Source organism: Larimichthys crocea, unplaced genomic scaffold (genome assembly GCF_000972845.2).
Source record: "Larimichthys crocea isolate SSNF unplaced genomic scaffold, L_crocea_2.0 scaffold607, whole genome shotgun sequence".
NCBI lineage: Eukaryota > Metazoa > Chordata > Actinopteri > Sciaenidae > Larimichthys > Larimichthys crocea.
In genome coordinates this window covers 299,965-315,587 of record NW_020857941.1, presented here as the reverse complement: position 1 = coordinate 315,587, position 15,623 = coordinate 299,965, and the positions used below count along the sequence as shown (strand labels likewise).

The 15,623-nt window shown below is 41.4% G+C and overlaps 1 protein-coding gene across 3 annotated transcripts in view; it reads right to left on the bottom strand.

Annotated features, from left to right (window-relative positions):
* The window catches only part of lmo3 (LIM domain only 3), a 35,263-nt gene extending 26,981 nt beyond the window's left edge, over nucleotides 1-8,282 (bottom strand). Inside the window, exons 1-2 of one of the 3 annotated variants that reach the window (XM_027276812.1) lie at nucleotides 7,612-8,282; nucleotides 2,328-2,541 (exon numbers count right to left, since the gene is read on the bottom strand). In XM_027276812.1, coding sequence (XP_027132613.1) covers nucleotides 2,328-2,533 — 206 coding nt within the window. In that variant the 5' untranslated portion in view covers nucleotides 2,534-2,541; nucleotides 7,612-8,282. The other 2 variants (XM_027276811.1, XM_027276810.1) reach the window with 2 other exon arrangements.
* Between the last annotated feature and the right edge of the window lie 7,341 nt (nucleotides 8,283-15,623).

The window sequence follows — 15,623 nt, the reverse complement described above, 5'->3', positions numbered from 1 at the left end:
TGTTCTATATTGATCTAAATATCGTCATAGACAACTATATATTTATCATCATATATAACAACTATATATTTATCATCATATATGACATATATTTATCATCATATATAACAACTATATATTTATCATCATATATGACAACTATATATTTATCATCATATATAACAACTATATATTTATCATCATATATGACATATATTTATCATCATATATAACAGCTATATATTTATCATCACATATGACATATTTATCATCATATATAACAGCTATATATTTATCATCACATATGACATATATTTATCATCATATATAACAGCTATATATTTATCATCATATATGACATATATTTATCATCATATATAACAGCTATATATTTATCATCATATATGACATATATTTAGGTTTGGCCGAGGTTTCTGCTTGTTTGAAGTTTTTTCCTCGCCACTGTCGCCAAGTGCTTGCTCATAGTGGAACTGTTGGTCTCTGTAAATAATATTATAAAGAGTACAGTCTAGACCTGCTCTGTATGAAAAGTGTCATGAGATAACTTTGTTATGATATGGCACTATATAAATAAAATTGAATTGAATTTATCATCATATTCAACAGGTATATATTTATCATCATATATAACATATTTATCACCATATATTACATATATTTATCATCATATATGACATATATTTATCATCATATATTACATATATTTATCATCATATATTACATATATTTATCATCATATATTGCAGGTACATATTTTATTTGAATTAGTTAAAGAACACAAAATGCAGATTTTGTATCTTTTGTTTTTTTATATTTTGTATTATCTTTGTATTTTTAATGAAAACATGTCTGTCAATGAAAAGCAGTAAAGAAGACAACATTCATTCGCCTGCTAAATGAAAGTAAAACAGAAATCATTTGACGAGTACGTCGTGTCAGTGGAAAGCTTTTTGTGTCAGGCAGACAGAAACTACAAATTCATTTCTTATGTAAACACAAGCAAAGCTGTTTGTCTCTTGACTGGCCTCAGTACAACCACCACCACACTGTCAGCGCAGAGGAGACAAATGATCGGTACTAAAAAAAATAACAGTCATGTTCAAAACAATTAAAAATACAGTATGTCAGTGAGAGGAGGTTCCTCAGGTAACAGATTTATATTAGAATTTTTTTAATCTTTTTTTTAGAAGGCTCAGTTTGTCATTTTTGACATAAAACAAAAAAAAATTAGTTTGTGAAATGAGGGTCATTATAATGCTGATGTAAGCAATCAAATGAGAGAGTGATTAGTTCTAATCAATTTCATTCTTCAACAGTGAACCTGCCCCTTTGTGAAGGGTTAGATCACAGCTTGTTCCTCAAACACCAAATTGACTTACTATGTTTGCTAACTTCTAATGCTGATATACTGTGATGCCAGACTTTATGTCGAACAAATAAATTCAGTTCAATTCAAGTAAAATAATACTGAAAAGTTCCAACGATGCTCCCGGAAGCACAGAGACTGATGCACTGATTCAAATCCAAAAAAATCAAATAAAAGAATTAATAAAATATTTGACCCTGAATTAATCAAATGAATCTGCTCACGATAAAATGCTGCTGGTCAACTTGAACTGACCAGTGTGCTGTATCAACAAATCCAAGTTGACTATCATTGGTGGAATATGAAGTATTGTCCCTCTCTCCTAAAGTACAGACGAGGCTGTAGAGATTTTGTTCTCACTATTGTGAATTTAAATAGTTGCCTCTGTTACTTATTAGTTCTTTTGAGAATAATTCACGTTCCTCACATGAACACTGTCGAAGTCTGAAACCTTCTTGATGTTTGACTAGTGAAAGTAATGTTTGTTGTTGTCATTTTTTAAAGTCAGGACAAATCTAAATTCTACATGAATGTAATGCTTTAAAATATTGATTACCTAATTTCTCTGCTTTCAACCAGGTGCCAGAATAATCACGACAGACAAATAAATGGAAACTGAACAAAAATGTCACTTATGGAAATGGGGTCACATGAGACTCCTCAGACTGTGATTTCTGCTAAAAAATACAATAAATAAATGACAAAATATACATATTTTAACTAAACAAAAAAAATGTATAGTACATGGTAAACCAATGCCAAATGTTAAATTTGCCTCCATGTTGAATTGTTGCAAAGCTCACAGGCCAGAGCACAAAGAAAGCCTTGATGTTAATAAATTGTGGTTGTGCTCCATTCCACAAAATAAAGGAGAGATTGTTGTCAACTTTTAACGTTATGTGAATGCAGTGTTTGTTGAACGTCACACAGATGCTGTGGAAATGTCAGCTGCCTTTCTTACCGTAGGTAGTCTCTCCGGCACAGGATGAGGTTGGCTTTGGTGTAGAGTGTGGAGCCCACCTCGCCCAACCTGCAGTCACAGCAGGCACACTTCAGGCAGTCCTCGTGCCAGTACTTATCGAGGGCCTTCAGCAGGTAGCGGTCCTTGATCTTCCGGTTGCAGCCGGCACAGCCTTTTGGCTTGGTGTCCGGCTGGACGGAGAGCATTTGTATACCTGTGAGAAGCACAGAGAGAGGCTTCAAACGCTCATTGAATGCTGACTGAGGAGGAGGCACATGTTTTATGGTGAAAGAAAGAAAATTCGAAGCACACAAGATCTAAGACAAGATGAAGCTAAATGATCAAAGACAGAATGCGGTGCATTAAAAGGACCATTCAACATGTATGACTTGATTTGTTTCATTAACGAGAAAACTGAAATGAAGCACAGACGCTGCACACCTCGGCTGTACTGTCGCAGATAAACACTTTCTTGTTTGTCATTTTCACTGAGCTCCTCGATCTAAGTAGCAGGAGTGGTGGACTCAAAAAGTCACTCTGCACACAAACTACAACACATGAGACAGATGAGAGAAAAGAAAATGGACTTTAAAAGAGGAACTCTCAGTCACGTTCATGAGTCACTTTAACTGTGTCTTAATTCTCCTGCATGCATCTGAACAGGTTTGTGTTTTCATGAAATGCAGCCAAATGAAGAGGACGAAAAAACGAAGCACAGCGCACTGAAGTGTACTTCAAATAAGTGTGCGTGCATTTTGTAGAATCAGAGCAAAGTGACTTTTAGTGTGCTGATGAAACAAAGTATTCTCCCACAATGCAATGACAAAGGAAATAGAGTTAGTAGGTAGTCTGTATATATATTTCGGATTACGAGAACACAGTGTGAGCTTCAGCTAAAGTTTTTTAATTAAAATCTCTTCTCCAGTAGTGGGCTTAGTCGAGCTGCGTTCAGTGTTTAAACAGAGGATGTGGCTGATGAACACGTTACTCAGAGAGGATTGAAGCAGGAAACACACACACACACACACAGACACACACACGCACAGTTTAGACCTATATTTTATCAAATTTAATTATTTTCTTTTCTAGTATTATTTGAAGAAATTAGTTGTGTAAAATAACATTAATAAATAATAATTGAAAGAATTACTCAAACAATAATCTGATCTCAGCGCTGTGAGTAAATGAGCATGAAACAACAATAACTGTGATAAAAAATAAGAAGACATGCAGAAGAGGTGAGTGCAGGCTGTTCATTGGTCAACAGGCTGGGCTCAGCAGGACCAGCAGGACCAGCAGTCCTGAGCCCACACAGACACAAAGCCACAGTTTCAGATTCTTCTGGACACTTTTTTTTTTTTTTTCACGTTGACCTCCTCTGTGTTTAGAGGGGCGTGGCTACAAACGAGGAGCTTTGCAGCGGCAGTATTGTTTGTCCTGAGCTGACTGAAGAGCCTTTGTTGGCCCACATGGGTGAGAGGAGGGAGGGGGGAGAAATGGGGGGCAATGTGGCCTCGCACCAGGCTGGAATTAGTATTCTCCTACCATTCCCTGAGGAGTGTCACACCCCCACTCCCCTTTGTCCCCCATTCACCACACACACACACACGATATTTGAAAGTAAGCTTACAGTTTTAGCTTTTGTCATTTTGAAAAACTTTGAAACATTTGAGTCCAAACGCGTCAGCAGAGTCATTTATTTGTATTATGAATAAATGTTGTAGATGTGTGGTGTGTGTCACGTTTGAAATATTCAAATTCACTTCACTACATGTAATAACCGTGTAAAAAATCCCAACAGGCTGCTCACCGTGATGGACTGACTGTCTTATGAGTTCTAATTAAATGTTGGTCACAGAGACAAACTGCTCTGTGTGTTTTAACGGAACTTTCAGACCTGAGGATCTGTTGGATTTAACGCTGGCGTGGCCCTTTAATTGAAAACCATGTCTTAATCATATCTCCTCACCTCACACACTTTCTGTACACACTCAGAAACATGTGAGGTTCGGTTTGAAACAGATTGCAGTTCTGTGAGCGGCTCGGTTCGTTTGTTTGGACCCTGTTGGGGCTATCGGGTTGTTAATTGGCTGGATTGAGAGCGGGGTGCAGGCTCGGCTGCTCGGCCGGCTGCTCTCTGCTGCGCCTGTTCAGCGGCACTGATCCGTCCAGCCTCGTTAACACTACAAAGTCCCCGCTGCTCATTACCAAACCAAAAGACGGAAGAGTTTCGACTCCCCTTATTACTGTGCAATCAAGAAGCGGGGAAGCAAGGCAGGAATTTGACCACTTCGCTCTTCCGATTGCCGGGGGAGGGGCGAGCGGGGGTGCTGAACAAAAGCTTAATTTCCCATAATGGCAGGGAATCACAGCTGCTCCGAGCCCTAATGATATCTGTTTTGCTTGCGCACTGGCTCGTATCCTCCCTTCTCTCCTTTCCACTCGCTGCCGCGGCTGCGCGTCCCCGGCCACATGTATTATCATCTAAACCCAGAGCGGATGGCGGATGGATGTAGCAGAGAATAGCCTGCTATTTGAGTCCCAGCTGTTCGGTAACAAGATGCTGACATTTCACCCTATCAGTTTAATTACTGTTGCCATGGCAGCGGAGTGCTGGTAAAGGCCACTAACGAATTTAACACAGACTCAATTTGCCATGCACTAGCATATAAGACAGCGGAGCGGCTGCACATATCCGCTGTATGATCAGCAATATAACATCAGAGCACATCTCTGTCAGCTCCTAATCAAAGGTTATCAGTGTGATGGGCTCACACTGATACTGGATCAGCTCAGACCAGCAACGGGTCAGACCTGGACGCGTCGCCTTCGACGCAGAGCTGCTGGAACTAAACGCACATGAAAACGTTCATACATGCCGAAGCGCAAAGTAAACGTCTTACCGAAACTTTTCTCCCTTTTCTGCATTTGTTGAACCGCTGAAGCACCACCATGCAACCCGGAGCCGCCTGGTCCGGAGAGCAGCTGTCTGCAGGCAGGCTGTGATCAGGCTTTGTTAAGAAACGAGGGAACAATCCAGCACGGCGACCAGAGCAGACTGAAAAAAAAAGGGGGTGAACACCGGCCAACAAAACACGATGGAGGCGATGGAGCTATAACGAGCTGTTCGCTGCCGTCGGGCGTCACACGGCGTGTGAGAGCACGTTTATCGACGAGCGGAGGGAGCTGTGTGTGTGTGCGTGCGGAGATGCAGGCAGCGAATGACAGGACGACAAAGAGATGCTTCCCCTCCGCGGCGCAGCGACCATCTAATCCTACTGGCCACAGCACAGCAGCTCCTGCTGCTTCGCTAATCAGCGCTTTGACGTGCGGCCGGGCATCGTGCACACTGAACCAAGAGGGGGGACGCTTCCCTCACCCCGCTCCCCCACAGCACCACCACAACATTTCAAACACTCATCCAGAACTCCGTTTCCCCAAATATTTACATGTTCTTTTTTAATGATTAAGAACATTTGAGCAGCTACCAACAGACTGCTGTTCAGCCCGTACCAGGGCGCACTCACCTTTCTCAACAAGTTAAGCAGAAGCCTGAACTCCAGCCGCGGGTTGCACGGATCCTCTGTGTGGAAAAAGTTCACCAACCGACACCGCGCGTCGCACCGCGCTGATCTTCACGATGGAAATAATGAGCTCCACATGGATCAGAGCGACCAGTTTGTGTGATACTACCCAGCTACAGGTGTTCATCCGCCCGCTGTGGAGCATGCAGGGAGTGTGCGGGGCTCAGGTCGGCATCCCCATGAATCAGCGACTGAATGACGGGAGACTGAGGAAGTCACGCTTTATTATCTCCAAACCCCCCAATCCCTCAGCGGTGAGACATTACACCGCCACTATAAGGTCATTCACTTATTACCAGCCGATCCACTATAACGGATGGCATGCATCACTTGCGCGTCCCCGGAACGCCCACTTTTCCCAACGTCCTTCAATCTTGAAGCCGCGGGTGCGCGCAGACGCACGAAGCTAATTCCACTGTAGAGACAGTAAGCGATGTTTGTTTGGAAGGTGATCAGGAGCACGAGGACGAGCTCTGACTGCCATCAGTGGACACAATACTGCGTTCAGGGACACACTATGAGCTTGAAACCAGCATTCCACCTGACACCCGACTGACACCTGTCCATCAGAGATGACAGCGGAGATCCAAACTCGCATCCAAAGTTCAACAACACGACGTAACTAAGTCATGTAACTAGACTGTCAGATTTATTAGGAGCTCTAATAAACGAGCCTAACAACAATTAGTCTGTGCACAAAGAGAGTGTCAATCTGCCGGCCCCTCATTCAGTGTATTTTTGGGTACCGTGGTGTTTTTAAGAACAGAAATAAAGTGCAAATGAAGACGAAGCAGATCTAATGTTGAGAATTAAAATCACTCTGTGGAGATCACTGTCTCTCCAGGAACACGCGCGTTACATGAGGTCCAGTGTGGCCGCCACACTGATTCCCGCCACAGTAAATGTATGAACTTATTGGTCCTGTTATTTTCATAATTTAGCGGTGAGGCCACGATGAGGCACACATGTTAAGGCACAGTGCCCCCACACCCCCGTCTCACACTTTACATCATACAGTGTTCCAACACACACAGCAGTCTGACAAGTGTAAGTTATTCCGTAAAATATTCTGAGGGGGGGGGGCAACAAGTCAATAGTTGGCATGCGGCTCCAGCCTAAAATGCAGCGATAATGAGATGGGTCATAAAATGCTCTCTGAGCCATTATGAGTGATGAGATGCATTAAAGCTGACAGGGTATTACCTGCCAGTAATTAGGTTTTGTCATGGATTGAATTATTTCAAGGCGGCCTATCTTGGTAATCATGCAATTTGCTGCAGAGTGTGTGTAGTGTGTGTGAGGCTGCCATCTCTCTCCCGGTGCCCTTCCACCCTCCCTTCACTCACTACGTTCCGCCAGTTATTCATCCTCTGTATGAATGGAAGATGCAGACAGAAGGTGGAGGATGGAGAGGAGCGGCGCACGGCGCGGAGAAAGTCTCTTCATCCAACAGAAACGCGCACCTCCATGAACCCATCATATATGAAAAAGGTTCTGTTTGTAAGCTACCTGACCCGAACCCTCCGGCCCTGCCTCTAATGAAGAAAGAAAAGAGGGGCCTGACCAAAACCCGACACCTCAAGGCGGCTGCGTTTAACCAGCAGGCGGTGTTTGACTGAGGATGGAGACAAGTACATGTCGGTGTTACATGCTGGCTGCGCAGCCCTCACTCTGCGGAAAGCGTTCCGAAACACACGTACCTTGAAGTACACCGATGGATGTCCAAAACAAACGCTCCGGGTGTCTGCAGGGCTCCGTTCCTTCTCTGTTCCCTTGACTTTGAATCAAAGTTTCCACACGACAACCTTTAGAGCTCGTTCAGCTCCAGATTGTCTAAAAAAAACTTGACAGGAGTTAGAAAATAGTTGCTTCTCTGCTCAAGTTGTCGGCTCCCCACGCGGCTTTGCGTGTCCCGGACCCGGTTCACACAGCGTCTCTCCTCCCTTGCTCTTCTTCACCTTTTTCCTTCCCTGCCTGTCTTTGTGTGTCTCTGGTTCTCTAGCATAGAAAAGCGGCAGAGAGTCGAACCTCCTCTCCTATTTAAGCCCCTCCACCAGGTCCCCAGTCAGCAGCACACTCCAGCTCATCCAAGAAGCTGACAAGCACCGTTAGGGAAGGCAGCGCATGTTGCTCTAATGGACCTCATTAAGCTCTACTTACAGATGTTCTCTTAACATAATTGATCTGCAGCGAGTTGAGAGGACGGCAACCTATTCCCCAGCCCCCAATTATGGCCCGGTAATTAGATCCCCAACCTCCAGTTCTCCACATTCACCCTTCTAACATTCCGAAATATCAAAGTATCTCTTTCTCTCAAAGCGACCGCCCCCCACCTCACCTCCATGTCTCCTCCCCCTCCCCCTCACACCCACAAGACACTATTGACAGTCAGATCTGCTAACCTTTGTAGTGTAGCCAGACTTAGCAGTGCACTCACTCAAACTGACAGAGCTCACTCACTCTTCTACTCCCCCTTTCTCTCTCCTTGCCTTTTCTGTCCATTGGGAGACAGAGACAGAGAAAGAGAGAGAGAGAGAGAGAGAGAGAGAGAGAGAGAGCGAGAGAGAGACGGAGTGAGTGGCACAGATGGAGAAAGAAACAGAGAGGAAGGGAAAAAAAAGTAAGTTAGCACTTTCCATAAAGGGTTGTAATGATAATATCTGTCAAGGGATAATCTTTTTTTCCCACAGTGTCTTTTATCTTAAATAATTCCTCTGATGGTAACTTTGAACAGAGATGGGAGGGTGAGGAGTGATTGTGCAGCTTTTATAATGTCAATCAGTGCCACTCCTGTCACCCATCTAATTAGCTAGATTGCTAAAACAGAAAGTACTTGTGGAGATGGTAAAGTCATGCTTTTGCACTTTAAAAAGAAGGCAGTTTCACACAGATGTATAAAGAAGTATTTGTGATGGGGTGTAATCAGGTATTTTCTGAGCAAGCAGTGTTGGATAAAATGTTCTCTTTACATTGTCACTGATGTGCAACACTTAATTTTTCTGGATGACTCAATACATGACCTAGATTGAAATGTTCCTTTGTGTGTGTGTGTGTGTGTGTGTTTCCACAACAGTGCGTATAGAAACAGTAGCACTTGCATGGGGCCTGCAGTTCCTGACTTGAGGACAAATATCTTCAAGTGTGTTGACAGTACGTATCTGCATCATTTATATTAGTCAGCACAGGTTCGGTTCCTGTTTAAGGTGTTTTATTCTGTCCTTGGACTCTAGTTTAAAACACTTAATTTAGGTTAGGCTAAATGACTAAATGTTAATTTAATATTTTAAATGTTTCCTGTCCTACTAAAAAGCATTGTGCGTGTATCCAGATATATCTTATTCTTCTCTCTATGGAGCTCTATTGTTGTCAAATAAAGATTAAAAACTAGGGCTGTCAATCGATTAAAAAAAATTAACTAATTAATCGCAAAAATTTATGTAATTAATCGCGATTAATCGCGATTAATCTATCAATAAATTAAATGCATTTTTCTGAGACTGAAGCTTATAATGAATATTTATTTATGTAAAATGATCAAATTAATGTAGAATAAACACAGAGAAAGTATATTTAAATTCATTCATTTTATTGGCTTAAGGTGCACATATGCACAGTGCAAACAGAAAAAAGCCAGAATGAGGAAATATACTGACGAGTGCCACACTCCTGTAGTGTAGACTGGCGAGGTCCCATGGAGGTAATTTCAGCAGGGTGTTTTGCTTTGAAGTGATATGTTAAAGTCGTGTTACATCTGTGGAATTTAAATTCGGCTTTGCAAACTGTGCAAATTGCCTTGTTTTTGTCCAACGGGCCGTCGGGCAACTTTTTAAAATGAAATGTTCCCCCTAAAAGTACGTCCTTATCCATCTTTCCGCCATAGACTCTCCTTTAGTTAGGATAGATGTTTGACTGACATAGATATATATTACATCACTCTCCTTTAGTTAGGATAGATTATGACGATATACATAGAACTCTCCTTTAGTTAGGATAGATTCATAGATATATATACATAACTCTGCTTTAGTTAGGATAGATCCTAGGACAATCATACATAGATCTTCTTTAGTTAGGATAGATTATAGACATATACACAGACTCTCCTTTAGTTAGGATAGATCATAGATATATATACATAGACTCTCCTTTAGTTAGGATAGATCATAGATATATATACATAGACACTCCTTTAGTTAGGATAGATCATAGACATATATACATAGACTCTCCTTATTTAGGATAGATCATAGACATATATACAAGACTCTCCTTTAGTTAGGATAGATTAGACATATAACATCGACTCTCCTTAGTTAGGATAGATCATAGACATATAGCACAGACTCTCCTTTAGTTAGGATAGATCATAGAAATATATACATAGATCTCTCCTTTAGTTAGGTAGATTATAGACATATACATAGACTCTCCTTTATGTTAGGATAGATCATAGATATATATACATAGACTCCTCTTTAGTTAGGACAGATCATAAGACATATACATAGACTCTCCTTTAGTTTAGGATAGTCATGACATATATACATAGACTCTCCTTTAGTTAGGATAGATCATAGACATATATACATAGGCTCTCCTTTAGTTAGGATAGATCATAGACATATATGCAAGACTCTCTTTCGTTTAGTGGATAGATCATAGATATATATACATAGACTCTCCTTTAGTTAGGATAGATTATAGACATATACATAGACTCCCCTTTAGTTAGGATAGATCATAGATATATATACATAGACTCTGCTTTAGTTAGGATAGATCATAGACATATATACATAGACTCTCCTTTAGTTAGGATAGATTATAGACATATACACAGACTCTCCTTTAGTTAGGATAGATCATAGATATATATACATAGACTCCCTTTAGTTAGGATAGATCAAGACTATATACATAGACTCCTTTAGTTAGGATAGATCATAGACATATACATAGACTCTCCTTTAGTTAGGATAGCATTATAGACATATACATAGACTCTCTCTTAGTTAGGTAGATCATAGACATATATGCACAGACTCTCCTTTAGTTAGGATAGATCATAGTATATATACATAGACTCTCCTTTAGTTAGGATAGATCATAGTTATATACATGCTCTCCTTAGTTAGGACAGATCATAGACATTACATAGACTCTCCTTAGTTAGGATAGTCATGACTATATACATAGACTCTCCTTTAGTTAGGGATAGATCATAGACATATATACATAGACTTCCTTTAGTAGGATAGATCATAGATATATATACATAGACTTCCTTTAGTTAGGTGATCATAGACATATATACATGACTCTCCTTTAGTTAGGATAGATCATAGACATTTAACAGACTCTCCTTTAGTTAGGATAGATCATAGACTACATACAACAGACGCCTCACTGAGCAGGTTGGTCCGTTGCTGCGATACGTTAACGTGTCCGCCATATTGGATGTGGCAGATCTGCCCGTAAACTAAAACAAGCAGGGCCGGTTTTAGCTGTGGGCAATGTGGGCGACCGCCCAGGGCGCAGTCTCAGTGAGGGCTTTAGTTAATGCCCTCTTATACCCCATTCACACACACACTAATATATCTGGGAAACAAAGCTCTACTTTGCCACATCCAAAATGGCGGCCGCCACGGAAGTAAACAAAACCGCGTTAATTGCGTTAATTTTTTTTAACGCGTAATTCTTTAAAATTAATCGACAAAATTAACGCGTTAATTTTGACAGCACTATTAAAAACACATTAATAAGGCATACTGCTGCATACTACCGATGCTGACGGAGCTGAGGAAACTCCGACAGGAGAACAGTGACTCCTTTCCGAGTGGAGGCAGCCATGGAGGAGCTTAAACAACGAACGGAGAGGCTGGACAGAAATTCGACCCGCAGAGAACAGAGTGAGTACAGCAGAAGACAGAAGTATACGGCAGGAGAGGCACTGGGCTACCTGTTACAGAGGGAGGCTAATCTCACGGCCAAATGCGATGCATGGAAAACAGACTCCGCCGCAAAGCAACAAACACAGGCTGTACGGTATTCCAGAAGGCGCGGAGGGGGTGACAGGCTGTCCTTTATAAACAGACTTTCTGAGCACTTCGTTAGAGTTTGAAGAAGAAGTCGACATTAAACTGGAGAGAGCTCACAGAGCGCTAGGCCCGAAGCCCAGGCCGCAGCTGCGCCACCGAGACCATTATAGCTCGGTTTTCTGGACTTTAAGTGAAACAAAAGGTGCTGCTGCGGGCTTGGAAAACAAAGAAATATTCAGTTTCAAGAGCATACGACTATTTTGACCATGACTACGCTCCTGACCTGCAAAGGAAAAGGAAGAAAGTCCGAGAGGTGTAGAAAAGTTAAAAGAAAGGAACATCAGGGCACAGTCCGCCATACCAGCCCAGATAGGCCGCTGATCTGGATGGTGGCCAAAAGGCTGTTCCCCTCACTCATCCTGGAGGCACACTCAACATGGAAAGAACTTGGCATCGAAACAGCAATGGAGGACCGGGAAATGTTGGAAAGGGAGCTGACACGAGAAGGATGGTCGATACAAGCAGAAAAACCGGAGGAAGAACCAACAGCTGAATCCAGCGGAGATTAGAGCCTTCGTCCAGGGTGAATACAGAGAGGCGAGAGCCGCTGGCGTGAGTAATGATGAAAAATAATAACAGACAGAAGAGACTATGAAAACTGGACTTGCTTAGTAGAAAAAAATGAGTGCTTTGTTTAACGTAAATTACGGTCTGGAAACAATGGATACAGGCTATATATTGGATTGGAAAATAAAGAGGAGTATTGGGGTCGGTGGGGTTGGGGGGGAAGGATACCACCTCTATGAAGCGAACTTCGCTACCAAGGCGACATGAGGACATTCTGGGACAACCTGTGAGACCGTCGCAGCTGCACTTTGTGCACCTATCCAGAGAGACCTCTCTCTCTGCCCAGTGAAGATCGGGAGTGGTAGTCCCTGAGTCTGTTTGTAGGTTAAGACTCTGTTTCATTCATTTCAGGGGAATCCACTGGTGTCTTGGAAGCTCACTGCTGGTTTTTTTATGTTTCAGAAATTTTCGGTTTCTTTCTGGGTTTTCAATGTTCGGTGTCTCTCAGCAAAACAATACTGTCCAAGATAACTACTACTTTTTTGTTTTTTTAGTGTTGATTTCACTTAAGGTACGTTTCATAGAAGAATGCTATCAGGATAGTAAAACATCATGTTCAGATTAAATATAAGTTACAGAAATGGACAAGTTGACGCTAAGTTAGTTTGTACAATATAAATGGCAGTAATCATCACCATAAAGAGAAGAAAATTATGAATCAGCTAAAAAGATTGAATTGTTCCATTGCTTACTCCAGGAGGACCACCTTAAAGATACAGAACACACAAAAAGCTTAGAAGGGAATGGGTAGGGGCAGGTTTTCAGTGCTTCATTTGAAGCGGGTAAAAAAGAGGATTGCAATTTTGTGTCATAGATCACTTGGTTTTACCGCAGAGAATACGTATGAAGACAGGAGAAGGGCGCTAACATTTTGGTGGTGGGTGGCAATCAGAGGTGTTAAGATGGTCCCTTGTAAACAATTTACGCACCAAATGAAGATGACTCCCAGCTTCTTTAAAGAAATTACTACGCTGCTTTTGACCATGCATTGCGAAGGATTCATCATGTGGGAGGGGACTTATCAATGTGGTGTTGAACCAAAAGTTAGATAACATCCATTTGAAGAGGACCTGTACTACAGAAAACTAAAATATTGAGCAATATGATTGAGGAAACTGGGGCTGGTGGATATATGGCGTCAAAAGTACATCCCAAAGATCGTGATTATACTTTTTCTCAAAGGTTCACAAGGCTTACTCTTAGGATAGACTTTGTTTGTGTGTTAAAAGGGACGCCTATAAAAGTCAAAAACTGCCATATGAACCTATAACGATAGTCGACCATAGGCCCAGTGGGCATGTCAATAAATTTAGTGAGTGAAAAACAAACTAAACATGAAGAATGATGTTTGCACTTCTGATCATAATCCGAGAGTATAGTCAAGAGTATAGAAAAAAGATTGGACAGAAGAATGGAACCAATGATAATTTGGAAGTTTCAGTAATCCATCTTAATGGGAAGCGCTAAGCGGTGATTAAGGGGAAATTAAGATGCTCTTTTCAAATTCATTCATCCAAACAAAAAAGAATCATGATAAAAGAAACAAGGGAGGTTAGAAAACTCACACAGGAGTTATAAAGAGAGCATTAAAAGAAGAAGACGGAAAATAGTTTGAAATCTCTCTAACACAGCACAGACAAACAGATTAAATGATTTATTGACACAAGGCTGAGGGAGCATTGTCTGTTGCCAACCAAAAATATTACTAAGCAGGAAATAGGGCAGCAGGCCCTACTGCATTTTCAAACTGCGGCAAGCACAATCAGATCGTACTGTGCAAAAATAGTGAATCTGTTACTGAAAAAGAACGATATCCCACCCTAAATACAGAGCAGAAGCTTGTTCCTTTTGTACTATGAGACATTTAGTTATCAGGAGATCGCAGAAAAAAGATAGAAAAGATAAAACTGTAATTAGGAAAAATTAACGTTACCAAATTATTGAAAGTGCTCCAAACGATGAGGACAATCCAAAAGCACAAAAAAGGAGATTGAGGAAACCAAAAAGTTTTAAGATAATAGGTGCCGGGAGTAGATGATATCCAAGTGGAATCTATAAATGTGTCAAGGTGAAGTTACGCGCCCGCCTTTAGAGAGGTGTATTTAATTATGCCCCTTAACGAAGAAACGACCCTCCTACCCAATCTTGGTCCGAACAATAATAACATAATCCGCAAGGAAGGCAAAGACCCACAAACTTTTTCCTCGCAACAATATTTGCTCTGCTGCGACGCAAAATTTTAAACCACAATACTGGCGAACGAATTCAAATGTGTAATATGTACCATAAGCAAACAGATCAAACTGGTTATCACCCACAGCCGCTTCAGGATAAATAATTCCAGGAGAACTCTAAACGTGATCTCAGGGCTAAACAAAAACAAGAAACACTCAGCGTCTAGCCAGCCTAGATGTCTGAGAAAAGCATCGACAGGGTGATTGGCAATTTGAAACACACACTGGGAAAATGGGATTTCATACAGATTGTTTAAATCAGCTGGATTGGGGTGTTGATATTCGGGACCCATGTGCAAAATGCGGGTCAGGTGGTTATACAATCAAAGAACTGTGGCTTGAAAAGAGAACGAGAAGGATGCCCCCTTTCACACCTTTACTTTCGCTATCAGGTATAGGAGCCCTGGCGAGTAAAATTATACGAACAATTCCTAGAATAGAGTGAGGTATCGATAGGGAGTGACGCATAAAATCTCAACTATGAATGCAGATGATGTGATTGTCTGTATATACTGACCCCTTGAATCGATCCCAGTGTTTTTTGGGCCTGCTAGGGGAATTTGGGGAAATATCAGGGTACAAGTTTAACAAAACAAATCAGAGGCCGTGATTGCTAGTAGGAGCGAGTGGCCAACAGAGTAGATAAAGATGATTGCATTTAACAATAGCTGGTCAAATAGAGGATTAATATTTAGGCACTTAAGATTACAACACAACCTCACAATTAATTATAAGGAAAATTATGGCAGATTAATCACACAATAGAAAATCAGATTTTGGCTCGATGTGAGATTCTTCCTCTGGCCCTCTCAG